The following is a 24,513-nucleotide window of genomic DNA, read 5'->3' as shown; positions in this document are numbered from 1 at the left end:
CAGCATCAGAGAAGGCAGAAAGCAACAGAAAGGAATGCAGTGTGAGCCAGGCCAGGCACACTTGTGCTACTGCAGTCGGCAGCAACAAAGTCTGTAATCCCAGTACTTTGGGAGGCCAAGGCGGGGTGGATCACATGAGGTGAGGAGTTTGAGACCAGCCTGGCCAACATGACAAAACCCCATCTCTACTAAAATTACCAAAAATTAATTGGGCATGGTGGCAGGTGCCTGTAAACCCAGCTACTCAGGAGGCTGAGATGGGAGAATCGTTTGAAGCTGGGAGGCGGAGACTGCAGTGAGCTGAGATTGCACCACTGCACTCCAGCCTGGCGGCATAGCGAGACTCCGTCTCAAAAAAAAGAAAAAAAGAAAAGCAGAATGGAATCTCTCACCTTTTGATGCACAGACAACACACACACACACACACACACACACACGCATGCATGCGTGCACACTAACTGGTTCATTATTTTGAGCGCCAGTCTTTTCAGCATTTGGCTATAACTTAGGGGAAGATTCCAGGCCCATACCATCCTCTCTTGCGCACACCTTTCTTTCCAGGAGGGTGTACAACAACTTACTGGCAGAGTTTCGGAAATGGAACACAGAAACTGAAAGCTTTAGGGCCGGGCGCGGTGGCTCAAGCCTGTAATCCCAGCACTTTGGGAGGCCGAGGCGGGTGGATCATGAGGTCAAGAGATCGAGACCATGCTGGTCAACATGGTGAAACCCCGTATCTACTAAAAATACAAAAAATTAGCTGGGCATGGTGGCGCGTGCCTGTAATCCCAGCTACTCAGGAGGCTGAGGCAGGAGAATTGCCTGAACCCAGGAGGCGGAGGTTGCGGTGAGCCGAGATCGCGCCATTGCACTCCAGCCTGGGTAACAAGAGCGAAACTCCGTCTCAAAAAAAAAAAAAAAAAGAAAAGAAAGCTTTCTGCTTCTCCTTTCCCACAAGACTGGGCACCTCAAGGCCACAGATCTTCAACCCAAGGCTGCTCCGTCTGTGCAAAGATATCGATTAAGAAGCCCTCTTATGCCAGGCACTGAATCTTGTGTTCTTGGCACCTGCACAGTGCCTGGCATAGGGGCTTCTTAATCAGCACTTTCGCATGGACAAAGCATTAGGTTGAAGATTCTGAGCTTACGCACCATACATCAGAACAGAGGCTGCGCTGTCGGGGGACTTAGGAGGACTCAGGAGTGATCAAGCCAGATGGCTTGTCTGGGCTCCAGGGAATTAAAACATTTGCTACAGTGTCTCCAGCTGGTAATCAAGAAAACAGTCAGAGGACTCAAGGGTGGGCTGTTTAGCCTGCTTGATTGTTAAGGAACATCCCCCGTTTTCCAAGTTCCACTTAAGATACCTCATTTTAGATATTTAGTAGAAGTAAATCACCTTGAGTGAACCCAGATGACTAACTGGTGGCCATACGGCAAACTTGAGGAATGACTGGACGTTTGCAAGCGAACAGCCATAGAGCCTCGGCCCTGAGGGGTTCCTTGCTGGTGTTAGTGGGGGCGGAGGCTTCGCAGGAGCAGGACACCCTGCTGCTCCCGCCACACTCCATGCACACCGGGGCTTGGAATCTTCGCTCTATGCCTTGGCGGGTAGCCACTTTGGAGAAGACCTTAACTAGATTGGCCTCATTCTGATCTGTTTGCACCCCAGAGGCTGTCGAGCTTCAGAATGTCAGGGTTGTAGTACCAGGTCTCAGTCCTGCTCTGCATCGGCTCTTTCCAGTGCCCGGGGTCTCTGCAAGGGCTGGCCCACTTGTCAGAGGTGCTGACCAGGTTGTGGTGCTGGCTGCTGCCCTGAGCCGTGGGGATCCTCAGGATGGGCCCCTCAACTAGATCAGCACCAAGCAGCTGCCCTAAGACAGCTCTGTCACTGTCTCTCTCTCCATAGTGGGGTACTCCATGTGAAAACTTGAGATTGTCTAAGTATGCTTGTGTCTAGACAGCTCTGCTGCTAAATCTAACTCATCAGTAAATCCTTTCAGGTTCACCTCTGAAATAAATCCAGAATTGATGAAATTGGTGTATTTTCTTGTCCATTGTCTCTGAAAGCTGTGGGCCTCACACATGGAAGCCTCTGCTTGGCCTCTGATTGGGAGGGTGGTGATAGTTGCAGCATATTGAACCTGTTCCCTGGGCACTGTCAGCATACTGCCATCGTACTTTCTAGTCTCTCTGTCATGAGTGAGTCAGCCCAGGCAACTCTGTACAGGTTACCTATTCAGTTGTGCTGGAATAAATGTAATCTATTGTTACCATTACACTAAAGCATGGCTTAGAAAGTGGGTTGAGTAAGGAGACATTCAGCACTGCTTGCTCCGTGATGAAAATAACAGGTTATCGAACACCATGACAGTCTCAACTCTGTGGTTTTGTAGACATTTCCATACATTATTCAATGTGTACAGGGACTCCAGGGGATATGTATTGTCTTCCTCATCACATAGAGGGGAAACAGAAGTTCAGAAAGGCTGAGAATCTTGAGCACAATCACACAGTGGTTCGCGGTGGAGGCTGGTTAGAGACAGGACTGTCTCATTCCACAGCTTTTCATGCAGCCCCGCCAGGGAAAGGGAATCGAGTGATGTTTCTTCAGTTTGGAAGGTGAAAGTTTCTACCTTAATATTTTAGCACATTTCTTACCAAACATAATTAACATCAAAACCTAGGTGTATTAATAACATCTAAAATTTTAAGGCTGAAAGATGGATTAAGTCAGTATAAAGAAAGGTATGTCTCTTCTGTTCCTTTTGATCATGTAATCCCAGTACTTTGGGAGGCCGAGGTGGATGGATCACCTGAGGTCAGGAGTTAGAGACGAGCCTGGCCAACATGATGAAACATCGTCTCTACTAAAATACAAAAATTGGCCTGGTGTGGTGGCTCACACCTGTAATCCCAGCATTTTGGGAGGCTGAGGCAGGAGGATCACAAGGTCAGGATTTCAAGACCAGCCTGACCAACATGGTGAAACGCCGTCTCTACTAAAAATACAAAAATTAGCCGAGCATGGTGGTGCACACCTGTAATCCCAGCTACTCAGGAGGTTGAGGCTGGAGAAGCCCTTGAACCTAGGAGTTGGAGGTTGCAGTGAACTGAGATCACACCACTGCACTCTAGCCTGGGTGAGAGCGAGACTCCCTTCTCAAAAAAAAAAAAAAAAAAAAAAAAAAAATCAACTTTTGCCCTGTCCCGAGGGCGGCAGCTTGCTAACTCCTCTGTGGTGTTGTACGATATATGGCGCACACCATAACCCACAGGACGTGTCTTTTGTGGGGCTTCTAAATAGTTTGTGGTGGCCTAACAGGATGGAAATAGAGAGTCCCATCCCAGGTGACCATTTCTGGGTCTAGACACCCACATCACCATCAAAGTTGTCGTTTCCTTTTAGCAGCAGGTCATCAGAGGCCAGCCACTAGGACCCACTGGGCTCTTGCAGGATGGAAGTGTGAATAGCACATCTCCATGAGAGCGCTTTTCCCCAGCAGAAGCCATGACGGACTGCGTGGGGCCTCTCACCTTCCCAGGGCCAGCGGCTACTGCTCTAGAGCCTCCTGGCTACAGAACCAATCATCATGTATAGCTCCTTCATATTGCTACATGTTTGGAATGAGTTCAGGTAAATATAATTTAAAACAATATCACGGGCACTGCACATGGGAAGCCTCACACCTACACCAGTAAGTTCACTCACCCATAAGGATGTGGCGTCCTCTGGGGCAGCACTTCTGATTTTACAGCTAAGTTCTCTTGGAGAGAATATGCATGTTGGATTTTTTTTTTTTTTGAGACGGAGTTTCGCTCTTGTTACCCAGGCTGGAGTGCAATGGCACAATCTCGGCTCACCGCAACCTCCGCCTCCTGGGTTCAGGCAATTCTCCTGCCTCAGCCTCCCGAGTAGCTGGGATTACAGGTGTGAGCCACCGTGCCCAGCCGCAGGATGGATTTGTGTGAAAAACAAATTCCATCAGAAAACGGAGATGCTAAACTTGGAAGGTATCTGCCTTTTCTACCCATGTGAGGAAAGAAGTTTCTTGTTTTTTTTAAAGTAGGGTAGAGACCACCTTCCATTCTGCCAATGGGTTGGGGGACTCGACTTACCCTGTGCTGAGCTTGAGCTGCAGAGAGGCATGGGAGTGCTGGGGAGAAGAGGAGTGAGGGCTGTATGGAAGCCGCGGCTCCCCTCACTGTGGGCATCTTAGGTTTAGGGCTGCCCCGACAGCCCACAGCCCTGGCCCAATCACTGTCCCATCGATCAAGGAGCATCTTGGTCAATTCCAAAATTAAGGTGAAATGATAAACATCCATCAGCTAAAAAGCAGTTCTTGTGTCTCTGCTGCCCCCTCCACCCCACAGAAGCCCTGGTCTTCCTCAGTGTTGGGGAGGCTGATGTGGATGCCTGGCGGGTGACAGCCAAACTGAGCCCTGGGGACCCAGGACTGCTCTGAGAGTCCCCAGAAGGGACCTGTTAGTGGCTAAGCTCATGCACCTGCGTCAGCCTCAAGAAGATCTCTGGCAAGTGCCCCTGCCTGTCTTGGCCTCAAAGTCGGGGGTGTGGCAGGGAGTACGGAGGGCACTCAGCATGTCTTCTGGTCTGGGTTTTACTCCCAGCTCACACCAGCCGTGCCCGGAGATCCCTCTGGGCTCCATAGCCTGCTCTGTGAGTGGAGACTCCTGTTTGCCTCAACCGTAGAGCTCAGCAGAGTGGGCTGAGCTGTCTCGGAAAATTCGGATTCAAATGAGTATCTGGCAAACGACTGTTTGAGAAGGATCTTAACCTCATGCCTGGGACTGCTACATTTTCTAGCATTTGACATTTTCGGGGATCAGGAATTACCGTATTTTGTAATATCGTAATGTCACAAAACTGAGTGAGATCTGCAGAAAGGAGGTGCACAAATTAGTGTCACACAGCTGCATGGCGGGCTTAGCGAGCGCACGCTTGGGGGGCACCCGGAAACCGTTTGGATGGTGGGAGGAGGATCCTCAGGACCCTGAACACCCTCGACTGCTCGAGGCTGCCTTCCCAACTCCTGCCCTCTGCACTGAGAACCAGGGCCCCCTTGCCTTCTGGCCCCACATGGGCAGGGTGGGTACAACCTGGACCTCTAGCTGAAAGGTGAGGAGGGCTCCAAGGTCCATGGCCTTGATGTCGTGTGTTCTGGGACCGTCCCGAGGCATCTGGTATGCACCCCTTCTCCTCTTTTTCTATACAGTCTCCAGCAGCCCTGGGAGATGGCTCTGACACCTTCTTCATGGGCCCCTGGGCTCCTTCCTCTGTTTCAGGGTTCCAAGGTCCTGGCCAAGAAAGAGCTGGCCTACGTCCCGATCATCGGCTGGATGTGGTACTTCACCGAGATGGTCTTCTGCACGCGCAAGTGGGAGCAGGATCGCAAGACGGTCGCCACCAGCCTACAGCACCTCCGGGACTACCCCGAGAAATATTTTGTATGTCGGCCCCAGAGCAGCTATGTCCTAAGCGTTCCTGCAGGATTGTGACTGTGGCACCCTGTGTGACTTCCACAGGACACATGACTGTGGGGATGTGTGTGACCCCAGGGCTGTGTGTGACCTCAGGGTTGTATGTGACCATGGGGCTGTGTGTGACCACGGGGCCACATGTGACTGGGGCCGCGTGTGACTGTGGGGTCATGTGTGACCCCAGGGATGTGACCATGGGGCCACATGTGACTGGGGCTGCGTGTGACTGTGGGGTCATGTGTAACCCCAGGGATGTGTGTGGCCACGGGGCCGTGTATGCCTGTGGGGCGATGTGTGCTCATAGGGCCTTTTGTGACCTCAGGACTGTATGTGACCATGGTGCCATGTGTGACCATGGTGCCATGTGTGACTGCTGCGTCCTGCCTTCCAGTTCCTGATCCACTGTGAGGGCACACGGTTCACGGAGAAGAAGCACGAGATCAGCATGCAGGTGGCCCGGGCCAAGGGGCTGCCTAGCCTCAAGCACCACCTGTTGCCGCGAACCAAGGGCTTCGCCATCACTGTGAGGAGCTTGAGAAATGTAGGTAAGGAAGAGTGTGTGGCCCTGGGCCTCCATGGCAGCAAGGAAGACAAGCCCCCAGCTCCGGATGAGCAGAGCTTGCTTCCTGCCGGCACTTCCCAGCTTACATGAGGCTATGAACTCAGAGTGGCTGCTCAAGTCTGGTCTTTGGGACTGGGAACCAAGGGTAGATGGCACCCGGGGTAGGCCTGCACCTACTTTTCCTGGGGTGCCCGGGCCAGCACTACCCTTTACTGTTTAAATATGCTGAGTGCCTGCATATGGCACATGGGGTAACCTGGCTCCAGGCTTGCAGGCATGAGGCAGCACAGTTGGGTTTGAAGGTGATTTCTTGCCCGCCCATTGGCATTGGCTGAACTCTGAGCTTGTGGCCCATCGCAGCTGGCCTCAGAGTCTCGAGCCCTGAGTGGCCAGTGGTAAAAAGAAGAAAATAGCAGCAGCTTGCCTCTGGCCTCTTGTCATGCTTTTGTCATCTTTTCAACCCGCCTCACTCCAGTTCAGAAACACCCTCTGTCTCCTGTACAGCCGGCCTCCCTCCCAACCCTCACAGTCCCTTGGCCCTTTCCCTGGGCTCCAGGACCTGGGGGCAGCTTCCTCCTGCTCCTTCTCAGGGAAAGCACTTCGGCTGAGTCTGGCTCCGTCCTGCAGGGAGCGAGAACCCAGCTGAATGTGGCGTCCAGCCCCAGGCTGCCTCCTTCCTCCGCCTTATCCTCCTGTCTCACTTCCAAGACTAAGGGCAGGGGGTCCTGAACTCCTCTCTGGACCTGCGTCAGGGGCCCCTCAGTTTCTCCAGCCCTGCCTGACCTCCTACCAGGACCTCTGGAGCAACAGGGCTGGTGAATCTACCTCTAACAAGTCCCCAAGTGGCCTACCAGCTGCAGCAGTGGTTTCAGGCCCCCGGGCAGCACTCCCTCCTGGCCTCTGCCTGTTAAACACACTAACCCCTGCACACCCAGGCCAGTGCCAGCCCCACTTCCTTCTGGGGCTGCAGGAACCCAGGCCAGGCGGGCTATGCCCTGGGCCTTCTCTCCCCTCTGTGTGCCCGCCCTGCCCTTCTTACCCTTGTTTACCAGCTTCTTCTTGCCCACATTCTTCCCTTGCTTCCTCATTCCCCTTCTGGTCACCAGCGTTCCCTGATGACCCTCTATTGGCACAACGCCATGCACTCCACACACACTGTCACCACCAGTCCCCACGACATCCTGGCAGGCAGCTTTCACTCCCAGAGACAGGAGAGAAAAGCAGGCTCTGGAGTCTCCATAGCTCACTCAGGCTTGCAGAACCGAGGGCCCATGGGCGACCGCCTCTGTGCTCCGTCCCCTCTGCCCAGCCTCTTAGAAAGTCGGCGGCACAGAGGGGCACTAGCCGTCTAAAAGTCTCGTTTGCTCTGGGCTCAGCCTGAGGGCCAGAACTCGCCTGCCCCCTGCTGTCCCTGTCTCCACACTGACCCTGGGCCCCAGGGCCAAGGACGCCTCCATTGCTCACCCTCCTCCATCCCCCAGTCTGCTGCGCGCTACCCTCTCCAGTGGAGTCAAGACCGTGTGGACTCCCTCATCAGGAGACCTCACTGAATCCTGTTTCCTCTGCTGACCAGCTGTGCGACCCTGGGCAAGTGACCTTACCTCTCTGGTTCTAAGTTTGCTCTGAGTTCTACAAAATCTGTCCGGGTTGCGAGGATGCTTCAGTGAGAAAGCTGGTTGGACCAGTGGGCTTCCCAACTGAGCTTGGCCTCAGTTTTGCATCTGTAAGGCCATCCAGCTCTCTGCTGTTCATCACAGGGCATTAACAAGGCTCTCCCTAGTAACAGCCACCACCAGCCCCGGGTGCCTCTGACATGCCAGGCCCTGCACACACTGTATAGGTATCCTCACAGGTCTCAGGAAGGTAGATTGCTTTTTCTTTTTGCTTTCAGTTCACAGATAAGGACATTGGGGCTCAGAGAGGTGAAGGAGCGGGTGCACTGTGACTCAGCTGGTACGTGGCGAGCTGGGATTCACTCCTGGCTGGCAGGGGCTGGTCTCCTTCTGATGGGTCTTGCGGTTAGAATCAAGCTGGCTCTCCATTCAAGACACGTTTCTTGTGGTTTTCCTCTGGAAAACGAAAGAATTATGCAAGTTGCTGGTTTTTAGGCGGTTCTTTGGGGAAGCTGTGGGTTCTCCCCACCTTTGCTTAACCAGGGTCGGCCTCTTCTGTTGTCTGCATGGGTTCCTGTGTGAGCGAGTCAGAGGAAAGGAAGTATCAAAGCCGCTGAACTATGTGAGCTCCATGGGCCTTTCTTCCTGGGAAGCCCTAGGATGCTACAGTCATGGTCCACACAGCCTGAACGACTGTTCTATAGATGCCCATTTATGCTTGAAAATGCCTGGGAAACGTGGTAGGCATCGAGGTTCTCTGCCAGCAGCCCTGACCAGGCAGCTGCCCCTTGGCAGGGCTCAGGACAGTCCCACCTCTAGCCCAAGGTGCAGGCGAGTGGTGTCGGACACTCCTGCCCCGTTCCCAGGCCCTCCTGCAGGCAAGCAGGAGGACCCCCACCCACTGGCACAGACAGTTGACCTGCAGACCCTGCACGGTGGTCAGGCAGCAGGGAGAAGAAAACAGACGGTGATTTATTGTTTCTGAATCTTGGTTCTACATGTTCCCAACCAGACCGAGTGCCTTTCCTCCTCCCTGCCATTCTCCCACTCCCTTTACTAATCCTTGCATGTGTGTAAAGCTCCCAGTGAAGTGTCTGGCTCACTTATTGAACACAAACCACGTGCTGGGCCCTGCAGTAAGTGCCTGACCTCTGTCATCTCAGCAGCTGTGTGACAGAGGCTCCCTTCTCCAGGAGACCTGGCCCCAGCCGGCCGGGAGAAGATCCCACCACTGGGATGAGGTGGCAGCCACTGGGGTTCCCACCTGTTCCTCCTACCGTCCTGTGCTCTCACACTTCAGCAAGTGGCCACTGTTTCCAATGTGCATTTATCTACTCTATTCCATCACTTGTTCCTTCCTGTATTCTCCCATCCTTTGATCCAGTGAGCATTTTTACTGAGTACCGGCCAGGTCCCGGGGCTGTGGCAGGAATTTTGAGGTAACTTCTAATACCCTGATAGGTTAACTCACCATTGGGTAGACGTGTTAAACTCAGAGATACTTGTTGCTTCTCAGCCAAGCTTCAACTGACTACAGTCCCATTCCTCATCAGTATCTTATCCTAGGATAATTTGTAGCTATCTTATTTTCCTAGGGGAAAATAATGCTCATAGAATGGATATGCTGCTGTAACTGAGGTACATCCTTAGTTTCCTTTGGAATAATTTTTTTAATTCACATTTGTTTAAATTTCGGTGTTTGTTGACTAAAATGATAGGCTGGGCACACTGGAAAGTTACAGATCATTGTTGTAGTACCTCTACACCTGACTTTGCAGTATTGTTTTAAAAGTAATCTGGGCTGGGTATGGTGGCTCATGCTTGTATTTCCAGCACTTTGGGAGGCCGAGGCAGGCAAATCACTTGAGGTCAGGAGTTCGAGACCAGCCTGGCCAACATGGTGAAACCCTGTCTCTACCTAAAATACAAAAATTAGCCGAGCACAGTGGTGGGTGACTATCATCCCATTTACTTGGGAGGCTGAGGCAGGAGAATTGCTTGAACCCAAGAGGCAGAGGTAATAGTGAGCCAAGATTGCACCACTGCACTCCAGCCTGGGTGACAAAGTGATACTCCATTTCCAAGAAAAAAAATACAAAAAAAGAACCCTAACCACACCATTTCCTGGTAACCTTAGTTAGCGGTTTGATTATTGTCTTCCATTGTGTGTATCTACAGAACAAAATTGGGTTCACACGCTATATACTGCTTTGTATTTGTTTTATTTTTTATAGTTTCAGCTGTATATGACTGTACACTCAATTTCAGAAACAATGAAAATCCAACACTGCTGGGAGTCCTAAACGGAAAGAAATATCATGCAGATTTGTATGTTAGGTAAGTCAAACTATTTCCTTTCCAGAAAAGACAGTGCCCATCTTAAAGTGAACACATCACAGATGACCTAGAGACTTCCTTCCAGGGACCCCGGGTCACACGGACTTGTTTGCAATGTTTTGCGCTGAACTTGTACACGTTCTGCTATTGTGAGCCATCTGCTGAAGTCTCCTTCCATGCCAGCTACTTCTGGATCCTCTTTAACCAGCTCTTTCTTATCAAAGAGCTTAGGCCAAACAAAGGGAAGGCCATGTTTTAGAATTATTTTGGCGTCAGTGTGAAGAGAATATCTTATTGACCCTTTTCCTGGGTGACGGGTGTGCTGTATGGAATACACACAGATCTGTATTTATATAAGGTGTTCTAGGCACAAATGCAAAACCCTTTTGCAGTGTCGCACTTTTGTGTTATGTTCCAGGCTATTAATGATTTTATTGAACACACTTCCAGACATGTTAGTCGAATTAGTTCTCCTTGCCTGCTTGTTGACTTATAGAATGGGCCTAGTGTGACCTGGGCCAGGGATGGTCTTGGCTTGTCGTGCTATAGGTCATCTTCTCTGAATGCTAACTGAGAGAATCTGAAATGCCCACTAATGCAGAACTAACCCAGTGGCATAGAACCTTCTGATTAAAGACCTTACGGAAGCCAAGTTACAACACGGCACCATGAAAATCCAGTGGCCCTTTGTTCCCACCAGGCCACACCAAATGTCCAAGCTTTTCTGGGAGATGTTTTGGTGGACTGGCAGCCAGAGTTAAGTAGCTTCTGATCTAAAAACGACTCTGGCTTTCCCATAAAAATAGGACAACATCGTCACCATCACTGTCTTCTTGTCTCATGATGCAGGCGAGAGTGTGCCCTGTGACTCGGTTCTGTGGCATATGAAGGCAGGAGGATCACCACTTGCCTAAAGGGGACCTTTAGACCTTCTCCTAGGAATAAAGCGAGGTTTTATTCCCCGTGTTCTCTGAAAGCTGGCAGGAGCTCCACTTGATGGCCAGTTGGGCTCAGATATTTGGGAAAACCCCAAGACACGTGCAAGGTTATTTCCTCTCAGGTAGCTGCGACTTTCCAAAGCATGTGTGAGAATCAGCCCAGAAATGATACTGGCATGTTCACTCACCGAAGCCAGATCACACTCTTGACCCCAGAGGAAGGTTAGCATTGATGCTGTTCAACACACATCTTCTCTTCTTGTAGTTGCCTATTAAAAATGATTGAGGCATTTTCTGAACATACATCAGTACAGAGCACTGAAACATCAAGGGCAATAATGTCAAGTTGCTGAAAAGAGCCCAACATTCCCACTATCCAACTAAAGAAATACTGTGCAGACTCAAGCGCTGATTTCCAAAGCAGAGTAGATCAGAGAGCAAAGAAGTAGAGGATTCACAGAAGTACAGTGTGTGTAGGAACAAAAAAGGTGAAAGACTATTTCCAGAGAAGCTTACGGGGTAAGTTCTAATTATGTGAAAAACTTACCTCTGTACAATACTGCCTTGCAAAAGAAGTGGCTCATTATAATTTGTTGTAAGATGGAATCCCATCATTTATTCTTTTAACAGACTCTAGTGTGACTGATAAGCTCTAAAGCCTTCTTACTAAGATATTCCTAGGCCACAGAAGGCAGTGAAATGACCCGGGAAGTCAAGCCAGATGCGGACTTTGACATGGACAAAACTGAGTATAAATGAACATCCCCTGAAATCACAAGAGCCAAAAACCTGAGAACAAATAGGAAGGCAGAGGTGGCAGTGACTTCTCCCGTGTTCAGTGTGGGCTTTCTGCAGATGACAGAGTGGCAAGCCCCTGCCAGTGGCAGTCTCCAGAGCCACCCGAGTCTCTGAGCTGTCGCTGGTGCACAGTGACTCGCTGTGCACAGACTCCCTGCCTGAGCCATGGAGCCTGGGGAAGATGCCCTGGCTTCTTCCATCTGGAAGAACCTTAATTCTCCACCATCCATGCCACTGCCTTGTCAGAACCTTTGCAGAGTCTGCCTTAAGGCCAACCAAGAGGCCAAAGGCATCATTTAATGGGAGATAATCTGGCATTACCAGGAAGTCGGTTGCTTGGCTAAGAAATTACTAGTGTATTATCTCCGATGCATCAGTTCTATGTAGATTGGATTGTTTCATGTGGAAACTGAGGCTGTGTTGTCCTCTTTGGGAGAGGCAAATATCAGGTTTTGGGGTCTTTTTGTGAGGTGGGAGGGAGGATGGAATGAGGCGATGTTCCCTGTTCTGACAGCATCTGTCTGTACCACTGAACTGGGCCCGGCGTTGGTCCTTAATGGGTCATAATTGCATTTTGGCCTGTGTTTTCCCCAGTGTAGATGTGGAATGCCCCTTCTCTCTATCACCTGCGTTATTCTCTTCACTTCCACATGAGTTAGGCTACCTAGACAAAAACAACAAAATGGCAACACCATTCCTGGAAAGTGTATGTTGGGAGGTGGGCGTTGCCTCCTCCCTGCCAGCTGCTCTCTGCCTTTGCAGGAGAATTCCACTGGAAGACATCCCTGAAGACGATGCCAAGTGCTCGGCCTGGCTGCACAAACTCTACCAGGAGAAGGTCAGTGCACTGGGCACCAGGGGTCCCTTCATGTCACAGCTGTGGACGCGCCGTGCTGCCGTGTGGTGGCACAGGCATTTTCCTGGTAGGTGAGATCTCACAGCCAGTTATTAACGAGTCTGCAGCCAGCCCTCTCTCAGCAATAAAGAACATTATCTTTTAAGGAGGGGCTGGGCACAGTGGCCTATGCCAGTAATCCCAGCGCTTTGGGAGGCTGAGGATGGAGGATCACTTGAGGCTAGGGGTTTGAAACCAGTCTGGGCAACATAATGAGAGCCTCTCTTTACAAAAAATTAAAAAAATTAGCTGGGCCTAGGGGTGTGCACCTGTAGTCCCAGCTACTGGGGAAGATGAAGTGGGAGGACCGCTTGAGTCTACGAGTTCGAGGTTACAGTGAGCTATGATTGTGCTGCTGCACTCTAGCCTGGGCAACAGAGCAAGACCCTGTCTCTAAAGACAAGTAAGTGAAAGCAAGCTACATCCAGAGCTGTCTTGTGGAGGCCAAAGTCGGGAGCAGCTCTGGGTGGCACGCAGGCATGGTAGCCAGTGGGAAGCAGTGTGCCCCCTGCTCTGGCCCTCAAGGACAAGGACCACTTTTAGGACTGGCAGTTGTTTTTTCACTTAAACCGGAAGGGTCATGCTCCTTAGAGGGGCAGCAGTGGCCTCAAGGCTCGGCGCCCCAGTAAGTCCTTTGCAAGTCCTGGCCGTGCACTCGGGTGATGCCTGTGGCCTGAGGCCGAGGCTTGCGAGGACTCCTCATGGAGCCTGCCCCACCCACACCTGCTAAGAGGAGCCCCTTCTTCCCTTCTGTTCCCCCGCTTTCTCTTCTGTTCTTTTTTCATTCCTGTTCTTCCTCCCCTCCTTCCTTCCCCGGGGCCCTAAGACACATTATCTTTGCTGAGCTGAGCGGCTGGGAAGCTGAGCAGATGTGCTCTGTGCAGGTCTCCTCCGGTGAGCCTTTGTTGCCGGCTGCAGGAGGTGTTTGTCCCGGGAATCTGCCCCATCAGTAGGATCTCGTCCTCCTTTCAGCTTGTGGGTTGATGCTTCTTTCTGGAAACAAACAGACTCTCCTTCGTTCAGTGACTCCATTTCCCAATTCCAACTTTATACTGTGCCAGACAGTAACATACAGAAACAAAAACACGAAGTCCTTTCCCTGTGGGGCAAATTTTACTACAAAATGAGTTGTAGGACCAAGATTGGTCGTGGACATTCTGCTTTGGGAGCCTGAAGTGTGGCCGGAGCTGGCTGCCCTGGTCTCTCCCCGGCTGTCTGTGGGAGGTCCTGTGGCAATGTCATGGGCCAAAAGTGAAGGGTGGGGGTGAGATTTAGTGTTTTAAACCAGAGAGAAAGAAAACTTTAAAGTGAATGGGGCCAAATGTGGTGGCTCACACCTGTAATCCCAACACGTTGGGAAGCTGAGGCAGATCACCTGAGCTCAAGTGTTCGAGACCAGCCTGGCCAACATGGTGAAACCCCGTCTCTACAAAAATACAAAGCCAGGCATCATGGCGGGTGCCTGTAATCCCAGCTACTGGGAGGCTGAGGCGGCAGAATCCCTTGAACCCAGCAGGTGGAGGTTGCAGTGAGCAGAGATGGTGCCTTTGCACTCCAGCCTGTGTGACAGAGCAAGACTCTGTCTCAAAAAATAAAGTGCATGGGAAGTTCTGAGCTGTACAGCTCACAGAAAAGGGAGTGCTTTCTTTTTCTTGCTATTGATGCAGATACAAAAATCTTGGCCTAGCAAATGTCTTTCTGGAAACAAGACAGAAAAAGGCACGATGATGAGTTCCCCTCTGTGATATTACCATAAAAAAGTACTATAAAGACTATTACGGAAAATTCTTTCAAAAACCACATTTGCCCATTTTTAAAATGGGTTTTATGGCACGGAAATGACACCTTAAGAAAGCCATATATATATATATATATATATATATATATTTTAACAAGGTGCAAAAATATCACCCCCTTGCCTAGTTCCCAGGTGTCCCATGGCCCCAATCCAGGAGAAGAAAAAGCAGGCCAGGCTGGTGGGCAGGCGGAGTGCTGCTTCCTTCCCTGGCAGGGTTGGGTGCCACCTCTCTGGGCGTCGCCTATGCTGCTGTCATGGTGCTCACCTCTTTGTGTGAAATTGCTCGGTCTCCTCCACCATCTGATCGCTCTCACTGCTTGAGGGTGTGCTTGGCACACATTGATTATTCTCTAACTGCTTGATGATGTGGCTTCCCTTGGCTGATGTCCAAGAGCAGAGTCACATGACAAGTGACGCTTTGGACCAGGCTTGTGAATGGGCTGCAGGGGGCCGAGGACAGAGCAGAGGCACCTGAACTGCCCAGGGAAGGGCTGGGGGTTCTCCTTCCCAAATGGCCTCATTAGTGACTAATACTAAAAGTGACTCCGAGAGGCGAAGGAAGCCTGTGATTCAGTACACCCTGAATGGAAAAGAAAAGTGTGAGGTACTTCAGACTTTTCTATCTATCTCAAGTTGTTAAAGGAAAACAGCATAAATTTCAATTATATGGAAGCTCATTTTCCAGAAAACTTGACTCCTTAGAGAACTGGGAAATTACCGGGCTAGTTCATGGGACACAAACTGGACCTCGCCGTGACTCACGCGTTTTGTGTGTCAGCCACGTGCAACTTTCACAATAGCTGAGGCAGCTGCCCACGCTACAACCTGGGCAACTCCCTGTGGCTGCCTGGCTCAGCTCTGCTCCCCTCCTCACGGCCAGCACCACCCCTGGTGCATGTGGGCTGCCCCGCAGGAGCCGAGGAGAACTGGCTGCGGAGAAGGCCGGGCCGGGTGGCGAGCTCCTCCCTGACTGCCGGCCAGGTTTCCATGGAGTATCCACTCCCATCTCCCACTGACTTGCTGTAGAAGGCACTGCTGCCCCATGAGACAGACCGGGGCCTGGGCTCAGGGATGCAGGCGCTTGCCCGCAGCAGGTGGATCCTAGCCCAGGCTGGCCTGGCGCCAGTGCTCATGCTCCATGCCCTGCACTCAGTGACAGCTACAGCAGCCCTGCCACTCCCAGTGTCCCTGTGGGAGGGGGCAGCTGGTTACAGCATCGAGAAGACAGCAGCTGCCCACTAAGCACTCTCTGGAAGGAGCCACAGACCCCAGTTCTGCCGAACCCCATTGGCACCCGTGTGTGTCTGTGATTCCCTCAGAAGTGGGGCCTTAGGAGGGACCTGCCACCAAGCCCCGTGTGGCGTCTGAGGGTCCCCTTTCTATCCCCTAGGATGCCTTTCAGGAGGAGTACTACAGGACGGGCACCTTCCCGGAGACGCCTATGGTGCCCCCCAGGCGGCCCTGGACCCTGGTGAACTGGCTGTTTTGGGCCTCATTGATGCTCTACCCTTTCTTCCAGTTCTTGGTCAGCATGATCAGGAGCGGGTCTTCCCTGACGCTGGCCAGCTTCATCCTCGTCTTCTTCGTGGGTGAGTGGAGGGCAAGGGGCTGTGACAGCGCTGCCCGGGAGAGGTGGCACCAGGGCTGGGGCCCAGGTCATCTGTGTAGGCAGTTGTGCCATGGATGAGGAGCAGGCTCAGACTGCAATCACAGGGAAACTAGACTTCAGGATGAGTACAAGGCCCTCGAATACCAGGTCTGGGACTCACTCCATAGCCTGGATGACCCAGCCTCCCACCCGGCGCTGGATTCCACACGTTCCCTGCTGGGTGGTGACACAGCTGCCACTTCCACTCCCAACAGTTGGGAGTGCTCCCTCCCTATCCTCTGCTCACTGGTGTCATTTCCTGCTTCTGAGCAAAGCCCTGTGCTGGAGCCCGGTGGGGACAGATAGGCAGCTCCCTGCCTTCCTTTGGGGCGCCTGTGGCTGCTCCTTTGCTGCAGGTGGACAACAGTGAGTGTAGGCTCGGTGACAGAGCATTCCACTGATCCGCGCCGGCTCCAGATGACCAGTATTCTTGGGCTACTGCTGCTTCTTGGCGCCAAGCCTCTGTGCACGCTGCTCCTTGCCTCTGTGGTGGTCAGCCATGCCATGCCTGCTTCCTGCCCTATGAACAGCAGACTCGTGCTTCCTGGAGCCAAGGAAGACTTTGGGGTTTCCCGGTGAAAGGCCCTGTCTCCCCGAGCCTGGCACCCTCTCTGAGGCTTCAGAGAGCCCTGGAGATGGCACATTGTCCGAACACACAGAGATCGCATGCTTCCTTCAAATGGACGGGTCTCAGGGTTTCAGTTATTTTCTGTGAAACACAAAGATGCTCTGTGCTCACCATAGAAGACCCAAGCAATATAAAAGTGTAGACAGTTGAAAGCTTGTCAGGACACAATTCCCCCGTTGAGGCTCCTGGTCTGTCCTTTATAAAACTTGCCAAATGTGCCCTGTTAAGTTCCTGCCCCTCATTCACAAGAGAATCCTCTTTACCTAGGGGCCAGCAGAGGCAGCCAAGGATTTCTCTGAGTCCTGGTGAATAGCTGTGCATGGCTTGCCAAATCATTCACCTTCAAGGTCCAAGAAGGAAACCCACAACCAGAGCAGCCTTGCTTTGTCTTAATGTCATAAATGTCTACTACACTCAAGAGTGACTGTGAAGCACCTCAGACCCACCAGCTCTCAGCTGATGCTTACGATTCGCAGCCCCAGGCCTTCTCACATGCTCTGTGGGCAAATGACCCTGTGGTCTGTTTGGTCCACTCCTAACTCTGCTCTCCTTGTCTCTGCAGCCTCCATGGGAGTTCGATGGATGATTGGTGTGACGGAAATTGACAAGGGCTCTGCCTACGGCAACTCTGACAGCAAGCAGAAACAGAATGACTGACTCAGGGATGTGTCGCCATCCGAAAGGAACCTTGGGGAACTGGTGGCCTCTGCATATCCTCCTTAGTGGGACACGGTGAAGAAGGCTGGTGAGCCCCTGCTGGGCACGGCGGAAGTCACGGCCTCTCCAGCCAGGGAGTCTGGTCTGAAGGCTGGATGGGGAGGAAGATGTTCTGTAATCTTTTATTCCCCACGTGCTTTTGTGGGCTTTGGTTTTCTTTTTGTGTGAGTGTGTGTGAGTGGCTGTGTGGTGAGCCTGAGCTTTGTTCTGTGATAATGGAAAGGGTATTTTAGGCTGCAGGGGAGGGCAGGGCTGGGGACCGAAGGGGACAAGTTACCCTTTCATCCTTTGGTGCTGAGTTTTCTGTAACCCTTGGTTGCCAGAGACAAAGTGAAAAGTGCTTTAGGTAAGATGACTAAATTATGCCTCCAAAAAAAAATTAAAGTGCTTGTCTGGGTCATCTGTGGAGTATGTCTACACAGTACTGCCCCTCATCCTGCCCTTGGCCATGGCTTTGGTGTTTCAGATCCTGCTCACAGGAGGCAGCTGCTGCAGAGGCATGGGCAGTTCAGAGGGGTGGGGAGGCCAGCACAGCTCCTTGCAAGAGACACAGGTCCAGGTGCTCGTGAGCATTTGTGAGGGCAGAAACAGCGAGCACGTGCGTGGAAGATGACCAACCTAGCACATTCTTGGCACACAGCAAGGGAGAGTTTCTCTCAGTCTCTGCAGTGGAGTTTCTCGGCATAAAAGTCTTGAAGATGTGCCCAACTCTCTGAAGAAACTGATCTTCAGGTTGAATGAATGTACAGCCTGGGGACTCCAGTGATTTGAGAGATGGGCTTGCATTAACAACTGTTCCTCTCAGCAGTGACAGCCAAAGTTGGATCCCCTAAAGAAATGCAGGTTCACTTTATAAAAATACCTGGCCCTTCCCAGCATGTAGAGCTTGTCTATGCCCTAAAGCAGCCAGGTTCTGCTCTGATCAAGGTCAAATCAGAGCCAACATCCCATGTATGAACCCCAGCCCCCCGAGGCTTCTGCCTTCCTTCTGGGCTCCTGCCTGCTCCCATTTTACTCCACGGAAGAGTTCTGCCCCATAGCATCTCCAGTGGCCTTTGCAGACTGCTGTCAGCCAACAGGTGCCCAAAATGCAAAACAAGAAGGAAGAAAAAGCAGTGCTATTTTTGCAGAACAATTAAATACCAGCTATTATGTCGTCTTAGGCCGAGTCACCAATGGCACTTGGACAGAGGTGTATTTGGAGCATGAGTTAGGCAGGATACATCGCTCTCCTGGTGTGCAGCTGCAAACTGCCAAGTAGAAGCTGCATGTGTAACATGAGAAGGAATGAACTGCTCCCTACGAAAGTGGCCAAAGAGTCTAAGGCATATCCTATGCAGTCGTCATGGTTTTGGCTGTTTGCTTATTTAGTCACTGTTTACCAAGCACAACCAAACTAGATAGGCCAAGGAGTTACAAGAGAGCGCTAGAGAAGATCCCTCACTGCGGGACAGTAATGCATTGTTGACACAAATGAATTTGAATCCACAGAAGCGAAAAAGGGAACAAATCCTGGCTGACTTGTGGGAAGCGCATACTGCAGAGCTGGACGCTGAGTAAACTTGCTGGCAGCGCTGCAGGCAGGCCTGATGGGAGCGCCCAGCACAACTGCCCACCCTGCACACGGCAAGAAGCACTGAGTGCAGAGTTTTGTGGGCAAAAGCCCAGGACGTGACCCAGGCAAAATGGGCCTTTGGATAAGTGGAGGTTTGCACGGTGTGTAGCCTGTGTGTCTGAGGCCTGTGCTGATTCTCTGGCTGGTCCCAGAGGGCCCGTGATGCTGTGAGGAACGCCGTTCACCCCGGTTCTGCAGCTCATCGGCTGTAGGACTTGGGTGAGACACTTCCTTGCTGACTTGTTCCCCATTCGCACAATGGGGGTAATGATACCTACCTCTTGGGCTGGAAAGGGTAAAAGAGGCACACTTCTTTAAGAATCCTAAAGCACTAATCTGAGGATGAAAGACTAGAAAGCTGCCTCTATGTTGCTACTTCTAAAAAATGCTCAGAAATTTTCTTGTCGTACTAAAAATGTGTCATTTTCTCGTTGTCATTCTTCCATTCAACACAGAGGTAACATAAGTTCTAAAAACACAGATCCAGGTGCCCACAGACATTCCATTTTCTTCTGAATTGGCTCTGGTATCACACAAAACACAAGCAAGCAAACAGGTGGCCTGCTAGGGCCTTAGGTGCCAGGCTGGAGGAATGCAGGCAGAAGAATTCTCCCAGGAGGTAACTAAGCCCTAGGTTTTGAAATGCCCTAGAGCTGAAAGAGAATGTGGCATGCTGGGGGAGAGACATCTGGACCTTTCTCATCAGTCATTTGGCCTGTCCATGAAGAACAATGTTGTTATGTGGCCTGGGGACCTAGTTTCCTTGTACCCTGCACCCTTAATGACACAGACAGCCGCAGGTACTCCTGGCCAGCTCTTCACTCTTCCTCAAATCTCTTCACCCATGTTCAGGTCACACAGAGGTCACCATCTCTTCAGCAAAGAACTTTGGCTCCCATGGTGTTAATTTTTCTATGAGTTAAAAACCCATGGAGTTTAAGCCATCTTTTTGTGCCCTAAGTAGAGCTCCATGGACTAAGAGCTACACTTCCTGTCTTTTCCACTTTTTCCCCTCGTTCTAGCTTAGAGCTTATCACCCTACTGAGAGCCTGTTCTGTAATTCAAAGTGGCAGAGAAAAATACAAACCTTGACTGAACTCTGGAGGGCAATGCAGGGTCATCCCCAGACATCAGGGGCCATATGCTAGACGTCTCCTGCAGCTTGGAGGCAGGGACTTGAATGGACTTCTTCCAGGAAACCCAGCCCATGGGGACTCTCTTAAAAGACACCAACCATTTCGAAGATGAAGCTTGAGGTCTGGGGGAAGTGGACTGATTCTGCGACTACTAAGTTAACATGAGTAACCAGGAGAAGGAAGTAAGGCACTCTGTGAGTCAGTCTACCACCCTGCTTGCTTTTACGGAGAGAAAACAAACTTTTTTCATGTGATCACACAGAAACTAGAATATCTCAACTGCTGTATTCTCTAAACAAATGCATGCGAAGCCTTGTAAACGTAGCTGACAATTAAATTTTAAAACATTAGGAGTTCTTAATATTTCCATACGTGGGACAGAAAGTGATTTAAATTTCATTAATTGTCCAGCCAAATTTATAGTGGTTGATGTGACAGGCACAGAAAAGACTCCACTGGAATGGAGGAGTGGACCGGCTAGTCCCCAGGCAAAACAGAATGGACTTTAGACTTACATAAATATCGACCAAAGTGGGAAGAAAGGCATCCAGTGAAAATTCTCTAGAGTCTCTACTCCTGCTCAAAAGAAGAGATTTCATCCAGCTTTCTCTAAAGCAATGCCAGACTCTCCACACATTTATTAGGTTAAAGATAAATAAATACTTTGGTTTGCCCGTCTCTTGAGGGGCCCTAGGCTATCTGGAGGAATATTCGTGAGCTGCCATTTGTGTTTAAAAGAACATGGAAGCGCACCTGTGTCTGTAGCTGACCACTGGGCCATCGCTTCCTTCCCCCAGACTTTACAGGAGCACCCCAAAATGTGACTCCCCAAGGTCCTGTGGAACAGTACCCTCATACTGCCTCCCCACAACTGTGTCTGACAATGCCTTAACTGAAGTAGCTCCTAAGTGAGGTTTAGAGGGAAGGAAATACTTAAGCAAGCCTATATGCAACATACTCACGGATGTGCTGGCTTCGCCATGCTTTCTGACTCTCCTGGTCCTAGTCACGCCTCGGTGCAGGGGGCAGAAGCGGCTGAGCTCTGCTGACAGGTGCTGCTGGGAGAGAGTAGCCGTTCAGCTGAGAAGGCATTTCTAGGCAAGGGTGGGCGAGCTGGCACTCTAGGCTGCTGAGCACGGCATCTGCGAACGTGCGAACGCACTGCGTTGCTCCACAGTCCGTCCAGAAGAGACCAGCATCTTGCATCTCAGAATCTGGGCTCATTCTTTGCCTCTGCCAAGGAGCCATTTAGGGGCTTCAAGCCAGCTGCTTAAACTCCCCCTTTTCTGGATTTTTCCCCATCTACATAAGGAAATGGTGGCTGTGTGGACAAGAAAGTGGTTGCATCTCAGTAGGGTGTTTCCCTACAAGTATCTTCAGAAATATAATTGTAAACGATTTTTGAACATTTTTTTGGCCAGGATGAATGAAGCTCAAGTCACATCCTCAATGTGCATGCTAGATAGCACATAAACAAGCAATCTTTACAAATGCCAATCCCTCTCACTCCAAAACTGGAGCCTGTAATGAAGGCCCAGGGCCCCCTGGTTGTCACAGAATCCCCCACACCAGCACAGTGCCTGACACCTACCTAGGCATTAGCGCACATCCAGCATGCTCATTTACATCCTCAGCATCTCTGCCTCCTACAGCCAGGGCTTAGACTGAGTGTTCCCAGAGTGTCAAGTACATTGAAACATATACCAGATGCTCCAGGTGTTTTGAGGTTTTGACCTGTCACAATGGCTTTTGAAAACAACAGATGTACAACTTGAGAGAGGGACTTGCTGGACTTAGGCCGAGGACCAAGGACATGTTGCTGCCCCTCTTGGTCCAGGACATTCGATACCATTCAGAGAATTCATCACCAGTTGGCACAGTAGCCAATCATGACATTCAACTGCCTGAAATTACTCTTTTGGTCAAAAATTAAGATATCAGAAATTACACCTACATAGTATGTCTCCTCATTGGAGTCCCATCTCTCTGAGCACAGAGGTGGGCTCTTAAGCTCATGGCCCTGCCCCATCCCCCTCAGGGCCTCACCATAGTGGCCCTCAGTGAACAGTGACTGCATGAAGGGGGCACTTACTAGAGGCCTGAGTAATGGAATTTCAATTATCTTCTGATTCCCTTACCTAAAAAGAACCACCTTCCTCAAGAACAATTAGGCCAAAATGAACTTGAGTGCTTTGTGCAGTCAATACTTTGTCATTTTGGAGTTACCAGTAAAAAAGCAAGCTGTTCTCCGCGAACAGACATGCAGGTTCCCGGCCAGGCCTTCCTCACCTCCTGCAGCCTCACCCTAGAGGGTTAATACAAAGGTTGTGAATGGGTTAAAAAGCAGTTCTTCAGCACCTGCTTAGATCTTTTCAGTATCTGGAAATATCCACCAGGGCTGTTAGTAAAGCTTTTCATTGGGTAAGACTCATAGAATTTTTACATTTGATATTTTTTTAATACAAGGCAGTATTGTTTTACACGTTGGAATGATGAGGTATTTTTGACATTTATGGCACCTCTGTTTCTGTTGAATTTTAAGGAGGTGAGTGGCATGAACACAAAGGTTGCTGCATAATAATTCCTTTGCATTTCAAGAATAAATTATTCAAATGTCACTTTTCCTTTTTCTATTCCATAATACTAGTTTTAGCCAGATCTTTGCCAAACATTCTAGGAAATTCAGAAAAGTCATCCATGGAATTTCGGAATGCCATTCTCTGTCTGTGCACGTGATGAGGAAGGAAAGGTGATGAACTAGCACAGGGTGGCCCAGACTTGCAAAGTGTCTAAATCACAACACTACAGAGCCAGCTCCCAGGTAAGAATGGCATAGCCTGGGACGACCTAATGCTACAGCTGGAGCTTCCTGACTTGCATCTGAGGCAAAAACAGCAAGGCTGGCCCAGGCCTCCCACAGGCACACAGGCAATAGATGTTGATGGGAAACGGAGCAGCCCCTCTTTTGCTTGTTCTATCAAAGAAAGAGGTCTAACCACAGGCAAGGGTGGAACACACTTGGCTCAGGTCAGGGAATGAGTTGCTCTAAGTGAACAGTGAATGCTTACCTTTCAGCCTGCATCAGCTGTACCCAGGGTTCGTGATGCTTGTGAACCACTAAGGGATGATCTTTGAGGAAACAGACTTGGAGGGAGGCAATTTAAGGACGGAAGGTGAGTGGGTTATAGAGACTGCTTTGCAGCCACATTCAGGAACGGAGCATTCAATGGCTGACTTTTGAGTACATAAAAGCAAGCAGTAATGGCTAGGAGAGAGCAAAGATGCCCTAAGAATGACATCAGTCTGACCAAATGTGCCTTTTCAAATCAGTCATGAGAACTAATGAACTGGAATTATAGCAAGGTATTGGACAGAACCATGCTAGCCTTTGAGAGAATGTGTGTATTGGGTGGATGTTTGGATTGGATGAATGGTAACTTTTTAATGTGAAACAGAGAGCTGATATATGGGCTGTCATGTCAACCTGGGGTACTGTCCCTCTGTCATGTGTAGCAATCTTTCCAAATTTTTGTTGTTGGGTTGAACAAAGATAAAACTAATAAAGTATGTGGTGGACACTACTAGACAGCACAGCTTACTGGACTGGATGAAATCAAACTATAACTTGGGAAACTGCGTATCTCTCCACTGCCTCACCCAGTGTCTTCAGGAAAAGTGGAAAGGATCTGCAGTGGACCCATGCCACCTCCCTTGCCTGGTCCAGGCCATTCTAGCCCTTTGCACCAGTGCCCCACCTCTTCCAGCTTGACCATGGTGCCATGCTCTCCCCACCCCTCTCCCCAGGTCTCATTCTTTCTCCTTCCTTGAAATGAGGCATTCCTCAAGAGGGCTGTCCTCTGAACTTCACTCTCTAAGCAAATCCCCCATCATCTCTCATCAGGATGTGAGAACAGGGCTGAGGGTGGAGTCTGGGGCATGTCTCACATTTAACTACCTATTCAAGCTTTGTTTGTCTCCCTGGTTACAGACTGTATACTCCATGAAGGCAGGGATGTCTGCTGAATTAAGATCAGTGTGAGTCCACAGCATGGGATGCTGCTCTTGATACTGTCAGAACACCCACAGCAACTGTCAGTTCTGACATTCTTTAAAAAGGTTCAATAAACTGAAGCGAGGCCTGAGAAAGCCAAGACAGTTTCAGAAAACTATTACAGAAGGAACTTGGGAAGCAGACGTGAAGGACTTACAGTGAGGGGAGACAGCAATATTCAAATATATACAGGAATAGTCACGTATTGAGAACACGAATAAGCAATATGACGAGGCTGATTTCGGCCCAAAACAAAAAAATGTTGTACAGCAATTCAA

The 24,513-nt window shown here is 50.4% G+C and overlaps 1 protein-coding gene across 3 annotated transcripts in view; it reads left to right on the top strand.

Annotated features, from left to right (window-relative positions):
• The window catches only part of AGPAT4 (1-acylglycerol-3-phosphate O-acyltransferase 4), a 129,723-nt gene extending 105,958 nt beyond the window's left edge, over positions 1-23,765 (top strand). For all 3 annotated transcript variants that reach the window (XM_002747167.6, XM_078370426.1, XM_078370425.1), the window contains 6 exons: positions 5,305-5,466; positions 5,891-6,044; positions 9,909-10,011; positions 12,510-12,585; positions 15,831-16,029; positions 17,279-23,765. In XM_002747167.6, coding sequence (XP_002747213.1) covers positions 5,305-5,466; positions 5,891-6,044; positions 9,909-10,011; positions 12,510-12,585; positions 15,831-16,029; positions 17,279-17,373 — 789 coding nt within the window. In that variant the 3' untranslated portion in view covers positions 17,374-23,765. The remainder of the gene's footprint in view (positions 1-5,304; positions 5,467-5,890; positions 6,045-9,908; positions 10,012-12,509; positions 12,586-15,830; positions 16,030-17,278) is intronic.
• Positions 23,766-24,513: the final 748 nt, after the last annotated feature.

This window comes from Callithrix jacchus, chromosome 4, assembly GCF_049354715.1.
Source record: "Callithrix jacchus isolate 240 chromosome 4, calJac240_pri, whole genome shotgun sequence".
In the NCBI taxonomy this organism is placed as follows: domain Eukaryota; kingdom Metazoa; phylum Chordata; class Mammalia; order Primates; family Cebidae; genus Callithrix; species Callithrix jacchus.
Note: the sequence above shows the minus strand (reverse complement) of the source record. Positions and strands in the feature narration are given on the sequence as shown.